The sequence below is a fragment of the Zalophus californianus genome, chromosome 12, assembly GCF_009762305.2.
Source record: "Zalophus californianus isolate mZalCal1 chromosome 12, mZalCal1.pri.v2, whole genome shotgun sequence".
Lineage (NCBI taxonomy): Eukaryota > Metazoa > Chordata > Mammalia > Carnivora > Otariidae > Zalophus > Zalophus californianus.
Genome location: NC_045606.1, coordinates 37269765 through 37295070, shown reverse-complemented (window position 1 = coordinate 37295070; position 25306 = coordinate 37269765). Strand labels below are relative to the sequence as shown.

The 25306-nt window shown below is 36.8% G+C and overlaps 1 protein-coding gene across 6 annotated transcripts in view; it reads left to right on the top strand.

Annotated features, from left to right (window-relative positions):
* The window catches only part of SGCE (sarcoglycan epsilon), a 66810-nt gene that overhangs the window by 2332 nt on the left and 39172 nt on the right, over positions 1-25306 (top strand). For 4 of the 6 annotated variants that reach the window (XM_027573238.1, XM_027573239.1, XM_027573237.1 and 1 more), the window contains exon 2: positions 23720-23842. In XM_027573238.1, coding sequence (XP_027429039.1) covers positions 23720-23842 — 123 coding nt within the window. Of the gene's footprint in view, positions 1-13385; positions 13494-23719; positions 23843-25306 lie in introns of all 6 variants that reach the window. The other 2 variants (XM_027573243.1, XM_027573242.2) reach the window with 1 other exon arrangement.

Here is a 25306-nt window from a genome sequence, read left to right as displayed (position 1 = left end):
TAACAGTCAAATAACAGTAAATTTGCAGAGGGTTTTTTTTTTAAAAGAAATGATATTAATTACTTTTTCTAATTAAAATTTTAGATGAACAACATTAGTACATATATATTTAAAACTAGAGAACTGAGAATTTCCCCTGACTTCACTATTATAACATACACATAGTTATCATTTTGGTGTATTTCCTTGTGCTTTTATTTCTCAACATATACAATAATTTTTACTTTGCTTAGAAATATAATTTTCTAAGAAAACAATATCAACAGGTAAGTAATTATAAAACTTTTCAAATCTGAAACAGCAAAACAATATTAAAAATAAACATAAAAATACAACTTTGATAGAAAAATACTTTAGATAACATTTGTGTTATCTACCAAAACATTAACCCCCCCATTAATAGACAAGAATTTTAAACACTTTTTTGACATTTAGTATCCTAAGTGAATTTTGGATTTTCTCAGATATTTCCCAGTGTTGACTGTTTCTTACCCATTTTGCACAAGATTGCGTGTAAAGCAAAAAAAGGTGTTAATGAGCAGATTTACTTTTATCAAATAATAACTGGGCATTGTATTTGGACAGTTTAATCCATTTTTATGAGCACTTGCTATGGATCTATGAAGCTGTTGATTTACCACCTGTATTTAACTTCTTATGTAGTGGGAAAATTGTATTTCAAAACAAAGTAGAATTTTCCCTTGTCAAGCAGTAACTAGACTTTCTACTTGGACATTTACCTATTTTATGACAATTTGCCATGTATCTGTGAAACTCTTGACTTACCGCATGTATTCAGCCTAATTTGTAGGGTGGAAGGAAAATTGTATTTCAAGACAAAATGGAATTTTCACTTGTCAAATAATAACCAGACTTTCTAGTTGGACATTTTATCTCTTTTAAATGAAAATTTGCTATGGACCTAAGAACCTGCTGTTTTACCACATGCATTTGGCTTAACTTTTAGTATGCTAGGGAAAATTTATTTCTAAGCAAAGTAAAATTTTTAGTTGTCAATATTAGCTGGACTTAGTATTTGGTCATCATATTAGACTTAGTATCTGGTCATCTCATCTCTTTATTATAAGAGTTGCCATCAATCTAAAAGCTGTTGGTTTACCTGATGTATTTAGCTTAGCTTCTAGGACAAAGGACAACTCGTATTTCTAAGCAAATTGGAATTTTCACTTGTCTCCCTCTCAAACATTAAAAATAGCAAGGGACAGCACCAGAGAAAACTAGTGAGAGACCACCTCAAAGAGATAAAGACAACATGTATTTCAGATTCTAACACTAGTTTACCACTGATGAAAACCATGCTCTAAACAAAATGCTGAAGTAGTGAAGAAACCCTGACTTGTTAAAAAATTCTCCATCAAATTTTCAGATTGTTTGAGGATTCCAGCAAGGGCAGGATTTATAGATCTTATTTTCTCCCAAATAACCAGCCACTTTGTTTCTTTTCCTTTTTTACTAACTGCAGCACACATTTACTCTTTCTGACTCCTTTTCTTAAACCTTACCCTTGCTACTCTTTCTGACTCCTTTTCTTAAACCTTACCCTTGCCTCAGCTCTAAACAGCAAAGTGCAAATCCTATTGCTGATCTTATTTCCTGCTTTTAGTGTAAAAAAAGGATTCCAGGTGAATAGATGATACGAATTTATGTGTCTGCTAGAAATTCTTGGGATGGAGCTGTGTTTTAGTCCAAAGCTTCACAGAACTATTAACATGTTGGCTTTTTTTTTCCTTTTCATCCTTTTGAACTTCTCCAGCATAGATAGAGAGACAGACATAACAGACAGACAGTCAGGAACAGACTTTCATTCTCTCTCTCTCTCTCTCTCTCTCTCTCTCTCTCTCTCACACACACACACACACACACACACACACACACACGCACACGCACGCACACAAAACATTCAAGCTTTTTCTAAACTTTAGAATACTGTTCTCCGGTCTACTGTCTTCCTGATTTCCAGAAATGTTAGCCAAAAACAGGAATGCAAAATTCAAAAAAAAAAAGAAGCTGGTGTTCCTAAGGATCAACAAGTCTTTTTAAATGAACATTTTTTTTGATTGGGGTTTTCAAGTTGGTAGCATCAGATAGAGTCTCAATGCTCTTAAAGCTGTTTCATATGAACTGCCTCCAAACAACATTCTCTCTAAGCAGAATTCCTACTTCAATTTTTAAACAACGTAACTAAAGACAGTATTGAATAAAAAACAATCTCCACAGTCTGACGCTAGAATAGACATTTCCATTGATGCTCCTTTCCTTCTAGTCTTTGTTCCGTGTGCATATGTATTTTTCAAAGACTATGATTTTAATATGTGTAGTTTTGTACACTTTGTTTTGAAACATAAGTGAATCTTGCTTTCAGCGAAGCATTTGTTAAGGCATTAGATGCTCTTATGTGAGAGGGTGTGTAGACTAGCCAGATTGCTTTGTAAGTGTGAGGCAGGCTAAACTAGCACCCGCCAGGTGTGTGGGTTACTTGGTTGGGGTCCAAGAGTGGTCCCTGGGGAAAGATCCAAGCCTTTGCCCGGGTCTTCTCTTTTTCAATGAATTTTATGAATGACTTTGATGAAGATCTAAGATGCTTGCTTTAAAATCCAGGAATGACTTGCAAAGGGGTAACTGTTATAAGTAGATAACAGAATGTAGAGTTAATATGGCTTAAATAGGCTGCAGTGCTATGCAAAAAGATATTTTATAGCAGTAAATGCATCATAATTCATTGGTGTTATAAGGAAGGAGGTGACTTGATGTGGTGGCAATTTTTGAGGAAAAAGAAGGTTAATATGAACCAGCAGCTTGATGTGTCTGCAAAAAAGAAAAAAAAAATCAAATTCAGATTCTGATAATAGTATAGTGTCCATATGTCACAAAAATTAATAGTACCCCCCTCTAATTAACCACATCTGTAGTATTGTGTCCATTTCTGGCTGTCACATTTAAAGAGAGACGTTGACAAATTAGACAACTTCCAGAACAGTCCGTGGGGATGGTGAGGGGTCTGGCAATCCTGTCATAGGAGGTATCCTCAAAGGGTCTGGAAATGTTTAGCTTGAAGACGAAAAGTAGACATAAACTCTCTTCTGTTTGTTTCGGAAAGCAGAACTAGCACCAGTGGGTGAAAGGTAGAGATGGATTTCAACTCCAGACCTTTCTAACAGTTAGTGCAGCTCAGCAAGGGAATCAACTTAACACCTTTACTTGGTCTGTTCTTTTAAAACATCAGAAATATTCACCTTTATTGCAATTAATGTGTAATCTGAAGGCCACAATAACATTTTCGCGTAGGACAGCAAAGAAGCTTGTGATGGAAACATTTTATTTTTTTCTGATAAACTGTCTAAAAAGAAGAGTCCTGTGTGTTGCAAGTTGATCTCTTACAACTTGAAAGTAGCTGCAACAGGGCAATTTAACACATTCCTTCCTACCCTCTCATTCTGTTTCAAACATGAATATTGGAGAAGAGAATTAAAGGGCTTTTGGCTTTGTTTTGGCTCCCCCCTCCCTGCCCCCCTGCAAAGTGTCCTGGCCTTAACTTGTTTCCTATAGTTCTTCCCTTCCTGGTGTTTCTTGCTGGCTGGGAGCAGGCTTCCCCGGACGGAGTGGCCGCAGATGCTGGGGCACCCAGGGTTAAGGGGGGGGGCAGCCGCTGCTGGCTGCTGGTGCAGGACAGCTAAGCCCTTGGCTGCTGGATCCTCTTACCCTGGGGGAAGTGGGGGACAGTTCTCCTTTCTGCAGGTTTCACCACTCTTATATGTCCTTGCAGTACTCAGTTACAATTTTTAGCTTTTCAATTGAAGATAAAACCTTTCAATCAAAAGTAGCTTCCGACCCTGTGCTCTTTTAACTTCTCTCCATTTCAGGTTAGCCTGGATTCTGTCTCAGGGGCACATTCTTAGTGTCTTCAAGATGTCTTGTGGCAGATTTTCTTTCTCCTCCATCCACCTATTGATTGCTTATTTTGATTACCATGTCTAACTTTGGAAACTGGATTGCTCAAAATTCATCTGTAGAGTATGCAACAGAGGACCCCACTTCTAGGAGCGATAACCTGTAACACATCTGACTCCACGGAAACTGTTTTATTCCCCGGAGCCTTGAAAACTAAGGGGGACTCGGATGAGAGCTGGAAAGAGAGAAGGACATATTCTTCAGACATCTTTTTTAACCCACTTTTTCCTACTTCTTTTAATCCTGCCTCTTCCGACCTCCCCACCCCTCCCAACCTACCCACAATGTTCTCACTCAAATTGTTAGGTCAGGAACATATGGTCACTCTAACTCTGACTGTGTGAAGTATATTTTTCATGTTGAACAAGTTTTTCCTTATTTTCTCTCTCTTTAACAAAAGTGCCATGCACTTTTGTGGGATTGTAATAATGCACAGGGCAACTTGTAATGGCTCGCTTCCCAGTTGTTGAAGATGCCAGAAGCGTTCCTGCACTGAGCTCATATTTCCGAGAGAGAAATGCTCAAAGATGAGCTTCTGGCTTGTCAACGCTCATTCACCTGATCCACAGGCAGCTAGTTGTGATTCCTTGAATGCAATGCTTGCTCCCGCTCTTGGGAAATAGTAAATAATCCTCGTGTTAAATTTTAAAACTTAAAGAAGTTTTAAAAATAGGTGGTCTCAAAAACATAAGCAGCTGGCATGATGACTAATGTTATATTCTTGGAAAAAAAATTAACGTGAGTAAAGCTAAAGGGCTGTTGTCTTCTAGAGTCACTTTGGTAGAATTTTTATTTTTTGGATCTTCCTTCATCTAAGAATTTTTACACGATATTGGTGCAATAGTGGTTTAAATGGGTTTTATTACTTACAAAGCACTCATCTTTAGCACGTCTCACTTTCTACTTAATTGCCTTGGACTAATCAGATTTTTAGAATAGATCTTCGGCATTCTGTACCACGGGAATTGCCACGGCATCTGTTGTGACATGGAAGGCAGACTTTTTCTTTTCTGACAAATGAAGCTGCTCATTTCAAAAAATGCTCAGGAGTTAGGCAGCTCTGGTGTAAATTCTTTCCCATTCTTTAATGTTTCACTCATTCATCTGGTCACCACTTTGATTATTATGGAGATTTGGGGTTTATTGCGAATTTGAAAGAAGAGATCACAGTTAATTTTCCTATAGTAGTTAAAGAGAAATATTTTAGTTTCCTTTTTCTTCAGCGATAGGCATAGATGTAAAGTTATTCTTTTACCTTGGAATGCAGAAGAAAAGAAAAAAGTAGCCCCAGAGGTCTTTTATTTTTTTTCCTCCTTAGCAAATTGGTGTTTCTTGTTATGCAGTAAAATGACGGTGGTTTTTTCTCTCCTATGAAATAGTTGATCAGTGTAGCACCTTTACCATTTTCCATTTTCTATAGCTCTAGGGTTGATTTTCATCAAAAACTAGTACTGCAGAAGTGCAAACAGAACAGGTCGTTACATGTGCTTATCAAAATTTGAAATGTATGCTCTTTTTTTTTTGTCTAGCCGTTTCACTTCTAGGAGTTTAGCTTACAGATAGACTTGTGAAAGTGCTCAGAAGTAAAAGTATAAGGATGTTTCGTGGAGTACTGATAGCAATAATGAAAACTGAGAAAGGGTAGTGGTCATCTTTATTAATTATTCTTTTATTTATTTATTTCCTGGGTGTCAACCTGTTTTGAGACTCCGTGTTAGATGCTGGGAAACATACGGTCCCAGCCATTATGGAACTTTTACACTACTGGGGTTGACAGAGATTAATCAAATAATCGCACACATAAATGTGCCCTTTGAGCTATGGTAAGTGCTACCCACACTACTAGGATTTCTAAGGAGAGGATTTGGCCAGGCAGGGGGATTAAGGAAGACTTCTCTGAGGACGTACTCAGATCTGAAGGATGAGTAAATGTTAGTGAGGTGAAGAGGAAAGGTGTATTTGAGGTAAAAGGAAGAGCTCTGTAGAGGCCCTGGGGCAGGTTGACTTGGCAAACAGAAGGTGCTGGAAGAAGTCCAGTGAAGTTGGATCCGAGAGAGAAGAGGGAACCCAATGTAAGAGGAGAAGTAGGAAGTCAGGGAGAGAATTTTGCAGGACCTTTTAGACCACCTTAAAGAGTGTAATCTGTATCCAAAAACCTATGGGAAGTCTTTGGAGGGGTTTTAAGCGGGACAAGATCAGATTTGCATTTCAAAAAGAGCATTTTGGCCGCTTTGTGAAGAAGAGGTTGGGGGTTCAGAACTGCTTGCCGCACACTAGATCCAAGGCTACTTTTGTAATCCCCAGATGGAGATGAAGCCCTCCTGGGCCAGACGGTGCTGGGGAAATGAAACGAGGCGGGACTTTTTGAGTAAATAGCAACAGCAGTGGGTCGTGGACCGAATTCGCCCTGGAGATCGGCAGGAAGAGATGTCAAGGATGATTTCTAGATTTCTGTCATATTCAGGAGGATGAATGGGGGTGCCATTCAGGGCAGGAGGAATGCCAGAAGGGACCCAGACTTTAAAGGAAAGATCAGGAGTCCTCCCTGGGACAGGCTGAGTTCGAGGTGCCGACAAGGAAATTATGTTTGAGCAATGCAACCTTCAAATGTGATCTTATGTAAACACGTCCAACATATATGCTAAGGGAAAAAGTGTGGTCACGTTATGTAAAAAAGAGCACGGTGTGTGTGTGTGTGTGTGCGCGCGCGCACAAACATATGTCTGCGTCTGCATACACGTGGAAAGATGCAAAGTGGCTTCCCTAGGCATTGGATGGGGGGCCACAGATAGATGAGAGGGGGTCTTCATGTTTTATACCCTCCTGCTTATACTATTTGAATACGTGGCAATGAAGATATAGGGCTTCTATGATAAAGAAAAGGAATGACAGTTCCAAGTGAAAAACCAATATGAGAGTATTTCTCTTTCAGAGGTTTCATAATTGGAAAAACCTTGCAAGGATTATTGTATTTTTTATTTTGAACGGAATTTTTCTGACAGTTTGACTTCCCTAACCCAGTAGTAGCTCTTACACTCTGCCTTTTAATCCTTTTCCACTAGATTGCACTATTACACTAGATTTCACATAGTCTATGTACTCTTTTGTATTCTACCTTTCGCTAATTTTATTAATTTCAAAATAGTCCAACATTTTGCAGATCAGGACATTACATTATAATGGTGCATATACCTACTGCATATATCAGGCATCTCTTTTGTTAAGGGTCCCATTCCTCCTCATTCATCTAACATTTCTGAGATGGAGCGTAGATAGTACCGTTTCTGGGCTGTGGAAACACAGTATATGTTTTGGTCAGGCTCTTTGAGCAAAGGAGGAAAACTACCAAGAGAAGAGGGTAACCGTCCCTTCTCCTTTAGCTATTCTATCAAATCAACACTTTTTCTTTTATTGGACATTGAATCTACCCCCCCCCCCATTTTGGTATGTATGATGCAAAGCTGAATCTTGTGTCCATGCAATTTTTGCTTCTGTTGCACTATTTCCTCAGGAAAAATTCCTAAGAGTTTATGAGAGTCAGAGATAGCACATATCAATATGACTTGCTTCTTATTGCATCTGGCTTTCCTCAAAAGGATTAAGCTGCAGCTCTCACCCAGCATGCCTGGCCAGTGCCATCCCCTTAGTCCGCCAGGAGGCCATGTGGACTGGGGGGTATTTGGAGCCCCTGGGCTGTTGCCTCTGCTCATTAGCAGCCTCCAGCATTTACTCCACTCAGCTATAGAAATATTATAATTTCTCATGTATCTTAATGACTGTGAAAACAAAAAAGATAGTGCTAAAGTCTCTCTTGCTAACTGTACTCACAACTTTTTTTCATTTAAACATCTACTTTTTAAGAAATCACATTTAAAGGAATCCAAAGTTTCCTTCATATTAGTTGTAGATTAAATGTAATAAGAGCTCACATTTTTTGAGAACATATTATGTGCAAAGCCCTCTTCTGAAGGTTTTAAATGTATTGTCTCATTTAATAACTCATAAAATGTTTCTATGAGGCAGACACTAAACTGTCCCAGCCAGAGGAGGAAACCGAGGTACAGAGACATTGCATAACTTGCCCAGTGGACAAAAACTGGGATTTCAACCCAGACATTCTGTCTTCAGACACTCTGATAGAAAACACTATCTTTCTGTATTCCAACTTCATTTCACTCTGAAGTCTAATATCTTACCTAGCTTGTGCTAAAATTATAAAACTCAAATAATTTTCAAATGTGTTTAATAATTCCTGATGTCTTGCCCTGCTGGAACTCTAATGTTTTAACAAAGTTTGAAGACTTCTTATTTTGGCATTCTTGGGTTTAAAATCCTGCTGTAACATTTCTCTTAGCAATAGCTTTTCCTGAGGTTGGAGTGGACAGTCCTCCTCAGCAAAGCTTTCTCCCCTCATAGTTTCCAACTTTCTAGATTTCCTATTTTAATGAAGTGTGTGTGTGTGTGTGTGTGTGTGTGTATTCATGCACATAATGCATGGAATTAATTTTTATGGGCATTGCCTCATTCCAGCTATTTCTAATCTACAGTCAGGGGAAACTTACTTTTTCTAGAAAGAAAAATAAGTCGAAGATGACCTACTAGTAATAACAGTACTTCAAATTACATTTAAAAATATGTAGTTTATACATAGCTTTCCCATTTAACCATTTGGGGTTAGTATTGATGAGTAGATGACATGGACTTTGCAGTAAGCCAAGAAATGGGTTCAATACCCAACTCTGCCACTTAGTAAACACATGACCTGGGGTAAGTTTCATAATTTCCCAAGACTTCTTGTCCTCATGGCAGAATGGAACTAATAATACCTACTCCACATAGACGATAATGTAAGGATTAAATCAGTTAATATGTATAAAGCCCTGAGTGTAGTGCCTCACACTTAGCATTCAAAACATGGTAGCTAACAATAATGTCAAAGACCATTGTTTCGAGAGACAAATATGAAGATATCTTAATATAAGGGACAATTGAAAAAGTATTAAGGATGGTTGCAGAAAGGAAGGGAAGAGAAGATGTAGGGGACAAGGAGGCAACATAGCGACGTGGGGAATGGTGAGAGAAGCAGAGAGATGTTGGGGACGTGAGCTATATATCCACTTTGTGAAAACAAAGTCTGTGTCCCATTCAAGTGAAATATGAAAAGAGACAGATGAGACCGTGGACAGAGAAAGACGTGACAGTTCGGTTCTAAGGTGAGTGCATTAATCAGATTAAATTTCATTTGGCATTTCCTGCTGTTTACTTGGACAGCGGTGTCGGAGTAAGTTACTATTTATTATTTCTTTCCCTTGACATTCTGATTAGCTCATCAGCAATCAGTCACCATTCACAGCTCTTCAGTTATTTTTATTAAATAACAAACCCCTTCTCCCCAAGTCTGCAAATTATTCAGGTTTGGGAAAGAGTAATGTCTCTTCAGAGCGTGCTCGCCCCAGGCCAGATGAAATGTCGTCAGTCATGCTGCTACAAGACTCAGAATAAATCGTGGGATCTTAAGACAAACTTTAAGCATTGTATGGTTTCGAGGGAATTTTAAGGACATGCCAGCCACGTTTGGATTAATTCAGGCTTTGATGATTTCTGAGAGGGAGCGTTGAGGAATTGGTTAAATTGTATATGCCAGTTAATGGTGTGAATGTCTTCTTATTTGGGGCTGTGTAAGCACAGTATGTATGTTATTCTTTGCTTTTGTGTTTATGAATTAGAGCAAAACTCATATCCAGGTACAATTGTAGCAGAGATTATCATGAACTCAGTGAGCACAGTGGAATTTCTTTCAAGATTTCTGAGGATGGTCTGTTATCTTTGGAAAGAGTCCAAGAACCAGTCTATACACATTAAAATTTTTTTGCACATTATATTTAATCTTGAAAAGTTATGTATAGGGCAAATATTTTTTAAATTGAGTTATATTTTCCCATGCTAACTAAGGAAATTTGTTCTCACAGAAAAAGAAATGCTCTGGTCCCTTTCTAATAAAAATCAAACTTTGAAATCATAATGTTTTTTGGTGAGTATCTACATTTGTCATTGCACGGATTATAGTAATTTTCTATACAAGAAGCTAGTCGAGTGGATCCACGATCTCGGACAACAATTAAAAACAAACAGTTATTTCCATGTTACTGAGATTTCTCCCCCTGAGGTGTGGGACTTGAATGTTTAAGCAGACACACCATCCATGATGTTGTGTCTTGCCTTTAGTGACATTGTCTGGTGAGTAGAGTCATAAAAATGTTGTCTTTTTTTTTTTTTTTTTTTAGATTTATTGGACTGCAGTCTTCTGTGGTCAGAGGAGAACTTTAGATGGATCACTATGAACTTTTTAAAAAATGAATATGCTCAAAGCCATGCTGGCCTTAAAATAGAGCAATATCAGTGGGATATCTTACGCTGCTTCCATTTTTTAATGATTGGGAAACCAATCACATTTGTCTTTTGAATCCTGTAAAAACCAACTGGTCTACCCTTACATAGGACCTGGAAATTATGAGCAATGATATGCTAGCTCACCTGGCAAGGACGTGACAGAGTGTAAGACAAAAATATCTCACGGACTTGTTATCCTAGTGAATTCTTTAAATCACCCATAAAGTACAATATGTGTAGTTTTGTGTGTATAACTCCAAATACTGATTCTTATGCATACATAGTCTGAGAACCAATGGGCTAGAATAAAGGAAGGAATAAAAGGGGTGCTGTCTGGATACTCAAACCATTCTTTCTTTATGATAACTCCCCAATCCATGGGAGAGTTTTTCATCTCTAAGGTCAGCCTACATTTGGCACATATGCTATGACTCAGTTGAACATCCTATCTACCCTTGCGTTCTGTAGTTATCCTCTCAGTCTTCTAGAGTTCATATTTGTATATGAGAATTGCCTGATGAAATTGTGTAACCTAAACTCTCCACAGTGGAGTCGTGAATATGTGTTTTTAAAATTTTTTTTGTGATGAATTTTTGAGGGTGTGAATATGTATTTTTAGAGAGGTACAAGTGATTCTTATGTGTTGCCTTTGGAACCCAGTGATCAGGAGAACACAGGGAGTGGGGTATTTTGCCACAGCAGACTACTATGAACATTTTTCATCCTATTTTAGCATAAATTATTTAGAAAGTGATGACAGTATTTTTCATCTAGATTTAAAAGGACCTAATTTCAGTTGTTAAGCAAATCAACCATTTATTAGGTGAATCATCCAGAAGATTGATCTTTTAGTATATATAAAATTAGTACACTTAAGTTTACATATTTTAAAAAATTACACACCAACCAAGTCATTTATTTGCTTGGGATGCTAGAGCCTTTGATTTCCACTCACGGGTTATCACTGAAATGATCACCTGAGGTTTTGTTTGCTTGTTTGTTGGTTTTTAATAACTTGGGTTTTGAATTGTATTCTTTTTTTTTATTTTGGAAGGGAACTTGATATTTCTCCTAATTTTAAGCTCAGAATTTTCTTCAAAATTCAGTTTAAAAAAGAATTTACATTTCATCTCTGATTTACTAAGGTGAGGAGCCCTTTCAACACGAAGTTTCCTGTGCCCCTACCAGTGTTTGTCTTCACTTGTCCTTACTTTCTGAATCATGAGGTGTTTTCTTTGCTTGTGTATGCTGGTCTCACCCATTCTGGTTTCTCTTGCATTGCATCTCATCGGTTTTGCTCCTTTCTTTATCCTCCGTCTGTTTCTCTCTTGTGTTTTCCTCAGCTTCTGAACAAAATCTCTTTCCCCACGTTCACATAACCAGCCCTCTCTGCATCTTGCTGCATCTCAGTCTATCTAGCGTGTCATTTCATCTCTTTGCTCCCCTATCCTGGCCAATGTTCTCGAAAGATTAACTGTATTTGCTACATCTACATCTTGACCTTTTGCGGTTTGGCTTCTATTCTTATCCCTTTGTTGGAACTCCACTTTCAAGGAGTTACCAGTAACTTCTCACTTTACACATCTAGCAGTCTTTTCTAAACTCTCATTCTCTTTGACCTTTATGTGAGGGTGTGGATTCCACCCTCCTTGATATCTCTTCTGTTGACATATGTGACACTTCAGGCTTGGTTGTCCAACCTCTCTGACTACCTTGTCTCTGATTTCTTTGCTGAATCATCCTCTGTGCTTGCTATATAAATGTATTTATTAACGTGTTCTTCTGCCTTTGCTGTCCCTCCCACTTTTTTGTGTGTGTGTGTTCCTAGTTGCTATATTTCAGCTCCAGAAGCTAGGACCAAACTGTGGGGTATATCCTGGGGGATTCTGGGACGGAGCTGAACCCAGAGGGAACATACCTGAGATGGCTAGATGAAGGGAGAATGAGATGGAGACCCAGTGTTATAGTTAGGAAAACGGTACCCAAATCCCATGTCTGACAGGTAAGAATAAAAAATAGGGCAGTAAGCCATAAGAGTGGTAGTTTGGTTGATGGGAAATAGGGTAGATGAATGACTCAAGAACATGAAGGTGTATTTTCTCCGATCACTTTGGATATGAGAGTGCCTAGTACATGTTACCTGGGAGCATGGTCTGTTTAAAGAATTGTACTGGGGTTTGGCTTCAACCGTCATTCCGCTGGGGATGAATGTCCAAATCTGTATCTGAAGCCCCAGTAAGTTCTTTTATGCACCAGAGTTCTATTTCCATCTTCCTCTTAGATGGTTTTACCTGGATATCCATGTGGTACCCCGAATTTAATATGGCTGAAATTTATCATCTTTCTCCTGAAACTGACTCCTTTTTTGGGGGGATTCCTAATGTATCACTGTTTTGTGTCACTCTGGATCAAATCTTCAAAGTCATCTGATTCCCCTTTTTTAACTAACCCACATGCAGCAATTTGAAAACTTTGTCAGTATTATCTCCATGATGTCATATAACTAGCCCCACCTTTATTTTCAATTTATGGGCTGACTGCTACCCTACGTTCCAGAGATAACTCCCTACTTATTAGCCCCAACCCCAATTATGTTCATTTCTGCCAGTGTAATGTTTCCAAAACTCGACTGTGAAATTTAAATGATACTTAAACTTATGACAACATCCCTAGCCAGGGATAATGGCTTCGCCCCTCAGGGTTTTGTAGTACTTATGTTTTCTACCACTGTGTGCATGTGTAATTATTATGTATGTATATGTATATATATATTTCATACATATTTGGGTACATGAATTATCAATCCTTGTAGATTGTAAACTTGTTGGGGTGTAGTTCCTGTGTCTTGTTTACCCTGTATCCCCACATATGCCTTGTACTGACATGCAACAAATATTTATTAAGTGGAATTAAACAGCTAGTTGGGCTAGAAGGAATCTAATCTCCGTTAATAGTAGGTGACCTGGAATAGTCATTTTAATTTGACATTAATTTCATTTTTTGTGCATTTGTTTTATTCTGAAAAGCTTTTTTATTAAGCTGTGCTGATGGCATAAATGGAACAGTTAACTGGAAGACCAAACAGGCCAACAGTTTTATTATCAGCAGAAAAATGACTGGTGGGAAGAAAGATGGTGAGTTTAGGTGGTAAATCTAAATCTCCTTTGGAGAGTCAATTAAATGTCCGCTTCCAGTATTCCTTTTGCTTTTTTAGTCATGTGTGGATTTTTTTTTTTTTTGATAAGTCAGTCTGAAAAACTCCAGTTTTGTTTTTCTAATCTTCTAAAACTTCTGATCCTTTATGTTCTTAATCCATTATTTTCTAAGTTTTTTTCCTTTGCCATAGTTTTGCCTTTTTTTTAACTAAAAATAATTCCTGTTTTTAACCTATTGTGACCCTTATCCAGTCCCTAGCTTGCCACTTATAAAAATTGTTCCAGTGTGGTCATTATAACAATTTATTTATAACATTGAAAAACATTAAGAATCATGCTTAACATAAATCATTTTAAAAACAGTATTTATACAACCTTAGAAAAATGGTCATAAAATATTTTGGCTAATTGTGGATGATTTCCTGACAGATTGTTTAGTTGCAAAACCAAATTGATATGTTTTGCTATTAAATAATTAGATGGCACTTATTATCTGTTGGAAAGGTGACCTGACCCTTGGATGATTGATTATTTTTTCTAAATTTTTTCTTCCCTATCATAAATGTGTCCATTAGCAATATGCCAGGACCTTTGAAATAATGCATTTCATCAGGGAGAAAAAGACTTACTTAATAACCAAAAGATTAGTAGTTTTCAAAATGTCAGTTTTCATCATGAGCTTTTAGTTAATATTTCTTGATTATTTGCCTTTAAGACCTCTCTGCCCACCACCCCTTGCCCCAGCCCCCACCCCCCCACACACAAAATTTTGGCTATATGTGGTCATGCATGTTGATATGTAGCCTGGTTTCCATAACTTTGGGGCAACCAAAGTGTCTATGAAAATAACAACAATTTAAAAATGTTTTTAAAAGAACAGTCATTTTGGGTGATAAAATAGCTTTACCGCCATATAACAAATCCTGGGTACCTTGTAGAAGTGATTCCTGGCTTACCTCGTTGTCTACATACAGCCCTAAAGTTGGGAATCACTAGCTTTTTCCAGTTCATACCAAATGATTCCTTAGGTGGAATCACCCACTTCCAGATCTGTTTCACAATAGGACAGAGGCTTCCAATTCTCCTCTACTCTGCTGTTTTTGAAACAAACCCGCAAACACCTTTGCATTTCTAAGGAATTTTTATTGCTAATATCTATAAGAAAACATAGAGTTTTATAACAATAACTTTCCATGAGAGGATCACAAAAATTTATTTTAAAAAGCACTAAATGCATTTATTTTAGGTCCTAAACCCATCATCTCATAGTCCTTTCCCCACACCCTCCTTAGATATTCTCAGGGGATTCTCCCTGGTTTCTTCAAGGGAATTACCCCTGATGACCACCTGTGTCTGGTAGATTCCTTAATCAAGCTGAGGGCCCTCAGCTTCTTAGACACATCCACTCTGCCTGTGTTCTAATCCTCCTAGTTATGGCCCCAGGTGGTCCTCAAGGTTGCCATCTGCAATGTTATAATGCTCTGTCATCTCCTGAGGATTTGGGACCTGCCCTGATTTCCTGGTGCCCCATATGAGATCACCAAAAACTTTCCGTTTGGACTTCATACCATTCTGCACTAAATTTACAGTCATCTTTTTTTTTTTTCTTCAGTTCCTTCTCTTTAACTTTGATCTCTAGAACTCCTGTCATCTTTGAATATGTTCCTCTGTTTCCATTTGATTTGCTAAAAAGGTGTTCTATAAGAAGCTCTTAAACGCTGTTGAGTCACCTACTCAGGTGCTTTCTTAGTGAAATGTACTATTCCAAGACCTTTGCATACAGCCTTCTCCAGAATCTTCAAGAGATACTTGTCTCTTCCTCTTTTAAACTTCATGCTCCCATTGGACCCCCATTTGATTTTTCTCCTTGGAACCTGAGTGATGACCATAGTTCTCAAAATAGAAGTGATCAATATATCTTGAATCTACTGAGGTACCACATCCTCAGTTTCTTTGAACTCATCTTTAGCTTCTTCTCCCTTCTTGGTCTCCTCATCCAATTTAAATCCTATCATTTTAGTTCTATATACAGAGAATATGGGGAGAATAATACATTTCATTAATTGTATAAAGAGAATTATTTCCAGTTGCTGATGTAGCAAGGCCATTTTAAGTGTTACTGCAGATATCAAATGTTCTTTGAGATGTTCTTGACCATGAGTCCCAAGCATCTCTTTTTGGCAATTTCAAGAGAGCACAAAAGATTGTAAGAGCATTTATATAGTAAAATAAGTTTAGTGATTGTATTTTTTGTATAACTTTCTTTTAAAATAATGTTCAGTTCTAAATTTTAGCAGTGGGATGGTGTCTCTTCCGTAAATAGGATTTTGAGGAATTTGTTAGAGTCCAGAGCAACACATTTGGCATCATTCTACCTTGATATACATTCAATACTTAAAAAAAATCATAAAGAGTCCTCTAAATATGGAGTCCCTTTTCTTTTTCCTAGGGTAGAGTTAGACAAACTTAAAATTTACCCCAGAATAATGTAAATAAAAAAGGAATAAGCTTTCATATTACTAACTTATATACTTCACTTAGATAAATATTTTTAAATTCTCCTTTCTTACTTAAGACAACTCATTTTCCAAAATGGGTTAGCCTTAGGTTTACTGACAGACTTTCATTGCTTTTTTTCTTAAGAAACAAAAAATAAACTTCCTCCTAAGAGCAAGTCAAAATAATCATGTACTGATTTCCTATTTATTTTCCACTTAAATGTTAAACTTGAATTTGACCTTCTTGGGAATGAAGTACTATGTACTCTGAATAATTTGTTAGACTTTTCTTCTGCCATCTTAGAGGAGCTCCTCTTTAGCTCACTGACAGTTAAGGAATGGGCAAGGCTTGAAGATAGAAATATCTCTCTAGATGCCTTCTTTTTCTGTGTGGTTGGAGAGGAACATGAAGTGCTCCTAGGACTGAAAATACATGCTCTTCTTTGCCTCTGAAGGGTGGCAAAGTCAGGACGAAGAATCACAAAGTTCCAAGACTTCAAAGGACTGTCTATCAGGGAGATGAGTTTCTCCTTCTAGGCTCTGGTTATGCTGGCTGAAATGTCTCCTTTTAAACTTCAGGTTTGTTTCTTTCTTTAAACAAAAGAATCTTTAGGTTTGTTTCTTTCTTGAAATTGTGATTGTCAAAGCACTTCTTCCAATTGTGCGGTGTTATTACGATAACTTCACAAAATAAAGAATGAACTTGGATTATCTGGTCAAATTCTGGTTTGTCATCAAACAAGAGAGACAATTAAGAAAGTGAAGGTGTTATGCAGCATAATTAGCTTGCCGTAGCGAGTCATAATAATATAATGTACAGCCACCAAATGTATTACCTTATGTTTTCAAATCAACAAAGTACGTGACTTCCTGGGTTCAAGTCACTGGCTTTTCCCCTTACTATTCTTGTAGGCTTGAACCTATCGTTTTGTCTCTCTGGATTCAGTTTTGTTGTCTATAAAATGAAGGACTGAACTCTCCAGGAGAGCAAGTGCATGCCAACTCTGATTGGTAGTATCTGTCAGGAATTCTGGGTTAAGTAGAATGCTGAGGCCATATCCAAGTAGGAAGTAATGCTATGATCTCTCTTTAGTTAGAGAAATATATTTGGCATGCTCAGACAGGATGACATCTAAAGCCCTTTTCAACTGCAACGTTCATGAGACTAAGTTTATTGATCACCAATTAACAATGGTTTGCAACCACTTTCCAGCTGACATTTAAGAAAAAAACAACAGGAGAAAACAAAAACATGTGATCATTATATGGAAAATCAAGACGTTTAACAAAATAGTTTCGGTAAGTGGCTTTGGTTGGGGGGGGAATCTTTTTGCTTTTTGTAGAAAAAGACACAAATCGTGGTTTGTCCTCTTCATGTAAAGAACAGTGCCCTTATCTCTTAGAGGAATGAAGTTTAAAAAGGCAATGTAATGCCTTCCTTGTGATGAATTCTATGGCCTAGGCGTGCTCTGCAAAATAGAAAGGGTTGCTGGCCACCACCAAATGAATGGCCTACAGCACTTTGATGTTGAGTAAACTCAAAGGTGAAGGGCAGACAGCTGAGAAAAGTTTCTGATTCAAAACCAAGATTTTTAAAGCGGGACTGTTAAAACACCAGGTAAATCTTGGTGAGGAAAAACAACCAAACAGGTTGTGTGCCTGGCTGGTTACTGATGTCCCTCAGAATATTTATCTACAGCAATTATCTGGTTTGATAATTAAATTTTAGTTTGACTATAGAAATAACACATTAAAAAATAGATTGGGAAGGAAACCATAAATACATCAGACTCTGAAAACCCTGAAATGAGTTCTCTCAATTCAGAGATAGCAAATGAGATTCATCTCTTATAATCAATTCTGATTAATTGGTAGCAGCTTCTCCGAGTGCTATGGATACCAGGGCTCCGAGCCTCAGAGAGGGCTTTTAGCTGTTAAAGCTATAAAATGTAAGACAAGTCTTATTTTTTTTCTGACAGAACTTATAATTTTTAATTATCAGGGGTGATCATGTAGTAAAATAAGTTTAGCAATTATATTTTTAATGTAACTTTCTTTTAAAATAATATTCCCATCCTTAACATTAGGATTAACATAAGGATTCTTAATGTAAAGAGGATTTTGAGGAATGGAAATGTCTTAGTCTTTAGGCAAAAGTTTATTTTCAAAGCTATACCAGATAAATGACTGTTCATTATCTTTCATCTTAAACGTCTTTAAAAATCTTCATCATTTTTACCCCCAGTTTTTTTTTTCTGGATAATACTTACTATCAAGGCAATACTATGAAGAGTTGAGAAATATGCATCATCTTATTTAAGTAATTTGCACTCAGTTAAAGCACCCTTGTCATGCTTCCCGTTGAATAGCTTATCTCTTAAAACTCTCTGAACATGAGAGGCAAATTAACAAAATTGAAATGCTTTTAGAAATAGACTTTAATTTCTTATTAATAAATTACTTATTAATTATAGTGCATTATAATATTCTTAGGCTGACTTAGCTATTGCTAAGGGTAATAGATCACTTAATCAATAGATCTCTTTGTTTAAATTATGCAGTATATTTCCCACACAACAAATATGTAAGAAATTATTTTATACAGCACATTAAATCCATTCATTTTGATTTGACAGTTCATGTTTACATAATGTATGGGTTGAATTAAGACTTTCTATGGTACACTTATTTATTTCTGAATGCATTTAATACATGGAGTTTACGCTGCCATTGCAAGTAATGGCTATGTCCCAATTATAGCAAGATCATCTATTCAGAAGTATACCGCATCAGCTAAGGACCAGGAAATAAGCCACAGAAGGGTCTTCGGGTGGCCAAAATCGATGTGGCAAACGCAGGCTTCTGTTTTTCACATCTAGCAGAGCCCCGCGTGCGTTAAGACAGAACAAATTTGTTCTTACTTCAACACACAGCGCCACCTCATTTGGTAGTCTGGTTTCTAAACCTGCAGCAGATTAATAGCAGCAAATTAGAAGGGATAGAGAAGCTGCTATAGGAAACATACTGATAACAATGAGAAATGACAGCTGACAAGTTGTCTACAGAGGAGAAAACAGAAAATCTATAAAACAAACAACCTGAAAAAGCATTAGCAGACTGGGACCCGCTAGCAGAGGTGTGTGATCAGTAAATGACTAGGCAACCAAATGGTCCGTAAGGGCATCGTTATATAATAGAGCAGAGTGCAATTATTGGTGTGCCAAATGATGATTCCTCTACCATCATGAAAAAGGATTGAGTCAGTACTTGAGAAAACTCAGCTCTCTGAAATGTTTCCTTCTTTGGGGGTTTGTGGTAAAGTGAGGATTTACTATCTTAAACCTTAAACATTAGCAAGTGATGGTGTAAATGGACCTTTTAGAATGATTAATTTGTTGATAAAGCATCTATGAGAGAGAGATACACATAATAGGTACCTAACAAAGGCCACCCGGACGTGAATACTGACAATACTTTATGACTTTCTTCTCAAAGAGTTCTGTGGAGAGACAGCTTTGAGATTTAAATCTAGCTGGGACTTGCAGGGTCTCACACTCAGCAGCTAGTTTATCTTATGACCATGTACTCGTTCTTGGTGATGCAGGCAAAGGTCTGGTGAGTGTTCTCTGGACTTTTTTGCAGAGAAGGGACTTGGTACATGCCTGTGCACGTGCGTATGCCATTAAAAATAATCATTGTGATAATTTGAAGTTATATGCGTAAATTCATTAGCAATGCACTACCATAATCCTTTCAAAATTTAATGTTTACTAAATACATCCAAATTTGCTTTTGTTTTTAAGTCATTGTAAATAAGCACTCAAATGCACACGCTCATCACGATGTTGCTCCCTTAGGGAGAAAATTTCAAGTGGACTATTAATAAAGGGAGACAGGATGCTATTTAGCTAGCATGAGGTCCCACTTTATTGCTATGGCCATCACCGTCTGTTACTTGATTCTTGGCTCTCTGCTATCACATAATTGTTGAAATGGCCTGTAGTTTTTCTGTACCTTATGACTAAAATGTACAGAGAACAGTTTTTGTGAAGTTTTTGGTGATATGGTAACGAAGGACATTGAACTGCGTTTAGGGAGGGTGATGTAATTACCCTGGCCACTTGCCCATACACCCTTTTGCTCTTCTCAGATGTGTAATTTTTCCTTTAAAAAAATCTGTTATTTATGACTACCTGTCTTCAGTTTTTAATCTTTGCAAATCTAGCTACCCTTGCTGTTTGAAGATGATGTTTTTGACTCCCTGTGGGTTGGACTTTTGGTTTAATTGTTTTTCCCATTAATGGTGATGGATTTGCACGGGATTTAGCCACACACTGGTTTCCAGTTTCATTTGTATCCAGTGGCATGTGTTTGCAGAGGTAATGGATTTGCAGCTGTAGACAATTGCAAAGCCATGCGATACACAGAGAGACCAGACCCTGTGACCTCAGCTTGATTAGCATGACACTGTACACGTGTATATTTCAGAGATTATTAGATTTTAGTACTGTGCATTTTTAGAGTTTAAATTTGATTTTCAGGATTTGCTTTTAAGGAAGACAGTATGCTTCAAGCTTTCTGTTTGTGAGTACTACTTAGATACATGTGAGCGCAACACGTGTTAGCCGGAGTGCAGCCATTGTTGCTGTTGGTGCAGACCATATCAGCATTATTTATATAGCTCGCTTTTAGAACAAGAGCCTATAACTTCGAATCCTGTGTCATTTGTTGTTTCCAAAAGGAAGCAAGGTGTAAATACTGCCCAAATAGCCTCTGTTGAAGAGCGATCTGTTTTTTAAGTAGCAAATGGGGAAGGTAAAGGTAAAGGGCGCTTCTCTAAAATGTTGTGTGGGTGCCCATAATTTAAACTGATGCTACAGAAAGGAAGTATTATTTTCACAAACAAAACACAAGGGCTTAGTCATTTTCCATTTCTCGATGATGAATGTACCATACATCCATATCATGTTTTTCTCAAAGTGAATGGCGTCCTAGACTTATAGAGAAGCAGTCTTTACTGTCGAGTTGCCAAGGTAACTGACCAGCAAGGATGCGGCTCAGCAGCTTGCAGAAAGGCAATTGAGTACATGTGACTATGGAAATGTGCATGTCATCTTAAAACCCATGAGGGCCATGGTGAATTGTGGTTTGGCTCTGGAGATCACAGAAAGGTTTTTTATGAACCAGAAACTGAGATGTTCTGTACTAGTCCCTGAAGTGAGGTGATACTAGTCCTTGAAGTGAGGGGATAGGCAGTGGCAGGTACCCTATTAGGGTTCCACTTCAGGCCTTGGCAAGTGCTATATAGAAAACAGAATCATTTTAATATTGCTTCATATGAACAACCTTTCTTTTGGCTTTATAAGCTAGCTTTTACTACCTTATGGCAGCAAAAACGAAGGGAGACTGTCAGGAGTTTGTAATGTAAATGGAGGATGATAACCCATCAACTGCGACACACCTGTGAGAATTAATTCAAGTTATAAAATGAAAATTTAAGTGAAGTATTATATATATACTTAGTCCACAAACATAACACCTGTGTTTACCTCCACAGTGCTTTTTAACTAGAAGGTATTCATCCATTCAATAGGCATCGATAAAATTATTCAACTATGGCAGACACCTTCTAGGTGCCAAGCAAATAACAAAGGTAAATAAAATTTAGTGCTGGACTTCAAGGTGTTTTAATCTCTAGAAAGAATAAGCTACATAAACTCTGGAGAGATTCCTTTAGGTTATTCAAAATACTCCTGTGCTTTGAATGTAGGGTTGTGATCTGGAATTTAAATACCTTTGGGTATAGAATGAAGTAACTTCTCAGTAGGGGTTCACAAATCTCCATAATTTGACTCTTCTTACCAGTTTTTCTCCTTTTACCTTAATTATACTCCAGGACCACTGGCTTAATTTTTTTTCCTTGAAAGGCCCCCCCCCAGTATTCCACAATTGTATCTTGTACAAGTTTTCACCACTGAAATGCCCGAATCCCCATCTATGAGTTTCAGAATCTTGCTGGTATTTTACGAGCCATGTTGAATTCTACTTCTTACGTAAATCTTTTCCAGATCTTTTCCAGCTTCCATTGCTCCTCGCCATCTTTCCAGGTATTACCAGAGGAGTTTATACCTCAGGTATCATACCTAGTGAGGTGGGCGTTGGTCTCCCAAGCCAGATGGTGAGGAAGGCAGGGACTGGGTCTCCTTCGTCTTCACATTCTCCACAGCACCTAGCACTCAGGGGACATTGTGGAGTCCAGTGGGGGGGGGGGAGGATATTGCAAATTCTCATCCTCACTGTTTTTCTGTGATTTGTTCATTCTTGTTCTTTGGAATGGGACCATTTCCACAGGTGAGTAAATTGTTCTTGGGGGCAAGAAGCTGGGTACTCTAAATGCCATGCAAAGACTACTGAGGAATACTAGCAAAGCAAGTCAGGAAAGGAGGAGTCTCTCAACATACCTAGTTTAAACGTAACTTGCAGCTTCCTTCTGTCTGTTATATAGCCTTTGAAGTTGTGTTTTAGTAGCAAAGCTATGGATACATGAAACTACAAGCCAAATATTTTAGTTCAGTTCTCCATTTTTGGCAGCCATCCACAGAACTGTAGGGACAAGTTTTCACAGATAAAGAAACATTTTGTGGGAGTTCCTATTTTTATGCTGAAAAATTTGCTGTCAATGATCTTGCTATCTAGGGCTTTTAGTTAGTTGTGAGCCTAGGGTGAGCAACATTGAAGTTCTCAAGGTTAATTACTACATTTACAAATCCTTCAGTGACTAAGAAAAAAGGACTGGATTTATCTGTTTAAAAATTACAGCCACTAGCCAATCAGGAAGATAGAAAAACTAAAAGAGATTGTAGAGGCGACAAGTGTAATGGCAGTAATGTGTTGGTGGAGATGATGATATCACAGGAAAAACAATAGGTGGGAACTAATCAAACCAATTTAGCCAATTTAGTGTACTCACATCACATATCTTAAGTAATCAGCAAATCATGAAATCTGTCCCATTTCATTTAAAGAAATCATTTGCACTGAACTTTATTATCTGATTGTTATTGTTTATTTAGGATACAGCATAGTAGAATAGATTATATTGTGTGATTTATTAAATGTCAGGATCGGGTAAAATGGAATAAAGGAGAGATATGAGGAGAGATACAAGAAATAATACAGAAAAAGTATCCAATGCATTTTTTATGAGTGTATATGAAATTCACCTTATATATACTGATGGCATTATATAGTCTGATATGCTATGTCTAGCAAATAGTTAATACGGTTTAGATTCTTACCATTTAAAAATTACTCTTTATACTTTACTTTGAAAAAAGGAAAAAAAATAAACTGTAGTAATTATGTAGTCATTCAGTTCTCATGATATATTTTGTTGGTAATAATGCCCATAAAAAGAAATTACTGAAAAAATATTATGGATGTCTTCATTATTTAATAACAATTTAAGTTATTAAATGTGCCTAATTTTGTTTATATAATATTTGAAAATCTCTAAACATACCATGTTGAAAGAGTTGTTCCATGTTTTGTCCTGAAATCACTTCTCTTTAAAACAAACTTCTTAACAATATCTTGCATGTTGCTTTAGTTTTCCCAGAAATTTCTAAAGAAGTGAAACACTTCTTTACAGCATAAGTGAATTCATTATTTGTCTCTCTATCTCTTATCTTTCCTCTTTGTTTTCAGTGTACACTATTTTCTCGAAGGTGCACTCTGATCGGAATGTATACCCGTCCGCAGGTGTCCTCTTTGTTCATGTTTTGGAAAGAGAGTATTTTAAGGGGGAATTTCCACCTTACCCCAAGCCTGGTATGTTCTCAGTGGGAAAAAAAAAGTGGTTAACTTACTAATTTTTCTTTTTGTTCAGTGTGCATAATTTAGATGATATATGATCAAATATTACTAACATTATTTGAAATGGTCTGTGTGTGTGATAAATTGGTTGTTGTCGGATATTTCCCATTTTAAGATTAGAAATTTAATTATAGAAGGAAATAACTCATTTTTGAATTTTTTAAAAAAGATTTCTAGTTTTCCAGTGTTGAGTTTTGTGTGTCTGACAAATGACCTACCTACCTATGTTCATGTAGAAATAATTATAGCTGTACAATTATGATTTTTTGTATTAAGACTTAGATTCTTACATAGTACATTGATTTTTGGAAGACCAAACATATGTTGTAGAAGGGAATGAAATATGGTATTAAGAAAGAATTCTCAAGAAAGCTTTTACAGTATGAGATAATTTTAACTTCATAATAATATAATGGAGATTAATTTTTCCTTCAAAATAATACCAATTGTGGTGCTTTATTTAATTCACCATTGGTTTAAATGATGTTATGTTGGATTATCATAAATGCCATCAGATTAATGAAGATATAGAAAGAATAGCAAGAAAAAATATATTATTACAACTACTTAAGTAACAAAAAAGGAATTTTCTGAAAATTAGAGCATTAGAATTAATATAAATATTATTTTTGTGGGTTATATGATAAATAACATACCTGAAAACAGTCATAGAAAATAACCATGTTCTCACCAGCAGTAAGAAAAAGTAATCTTTTCATCAGTTATTTAAAAAATGTTTTTTTATGTGGCATTCTATGTTTGCAAAACTATATAAATGAATCTTTTGAACAGTAGCTCCAACGTTTGGGAAGAAAATATGTAGTTAAGAGCATAGTTTCTGGAATCAGCCAAGATTAAATTCTAATCTCACCATTTGAGAAGGTACTTAACTTGAAAAATTACATATCCCATCAGTAAAATTAGGGCTAATATTAGTTCCCTTTATAGGTGTGTCTGAAAATCAGGTGAAACTGTGCCTGAAGAGGCCAGGCACATTCTAACAAATGATGCTGTTGTTATTATTATTCTTAGTTATAGTTCTTTTGGATTTAGCAACTCATTCTCCAAAGTTTTAAAATTACATTATTTTTGTTTTGATGACACTTTTATCATTTTGAGATATCCCTTGAGATTAGTTCGATAGTGTCCAGAGTTTTATGAAAGAAAAGAATTCTCGAGAGAATGACTACATCAGCATGAGTAGGGAATTTTCCCGAAAGATAGTTGTCTCATTGGCAGAACTTCCACACTCCTGTGTGACCAAAAAAAAAAAAAAAGGAAAGAAAACAAAATTTCCAAAGACATTGTATGACTGCTTTCTTTGTTGTGTGAGATTTCTAGGCAACTAAATAACCAAAAAGATTTTTTCTGTACTTGAGGCTCTAATCTGAATTCCCAGATGGAATTTTTTTTTTTTTT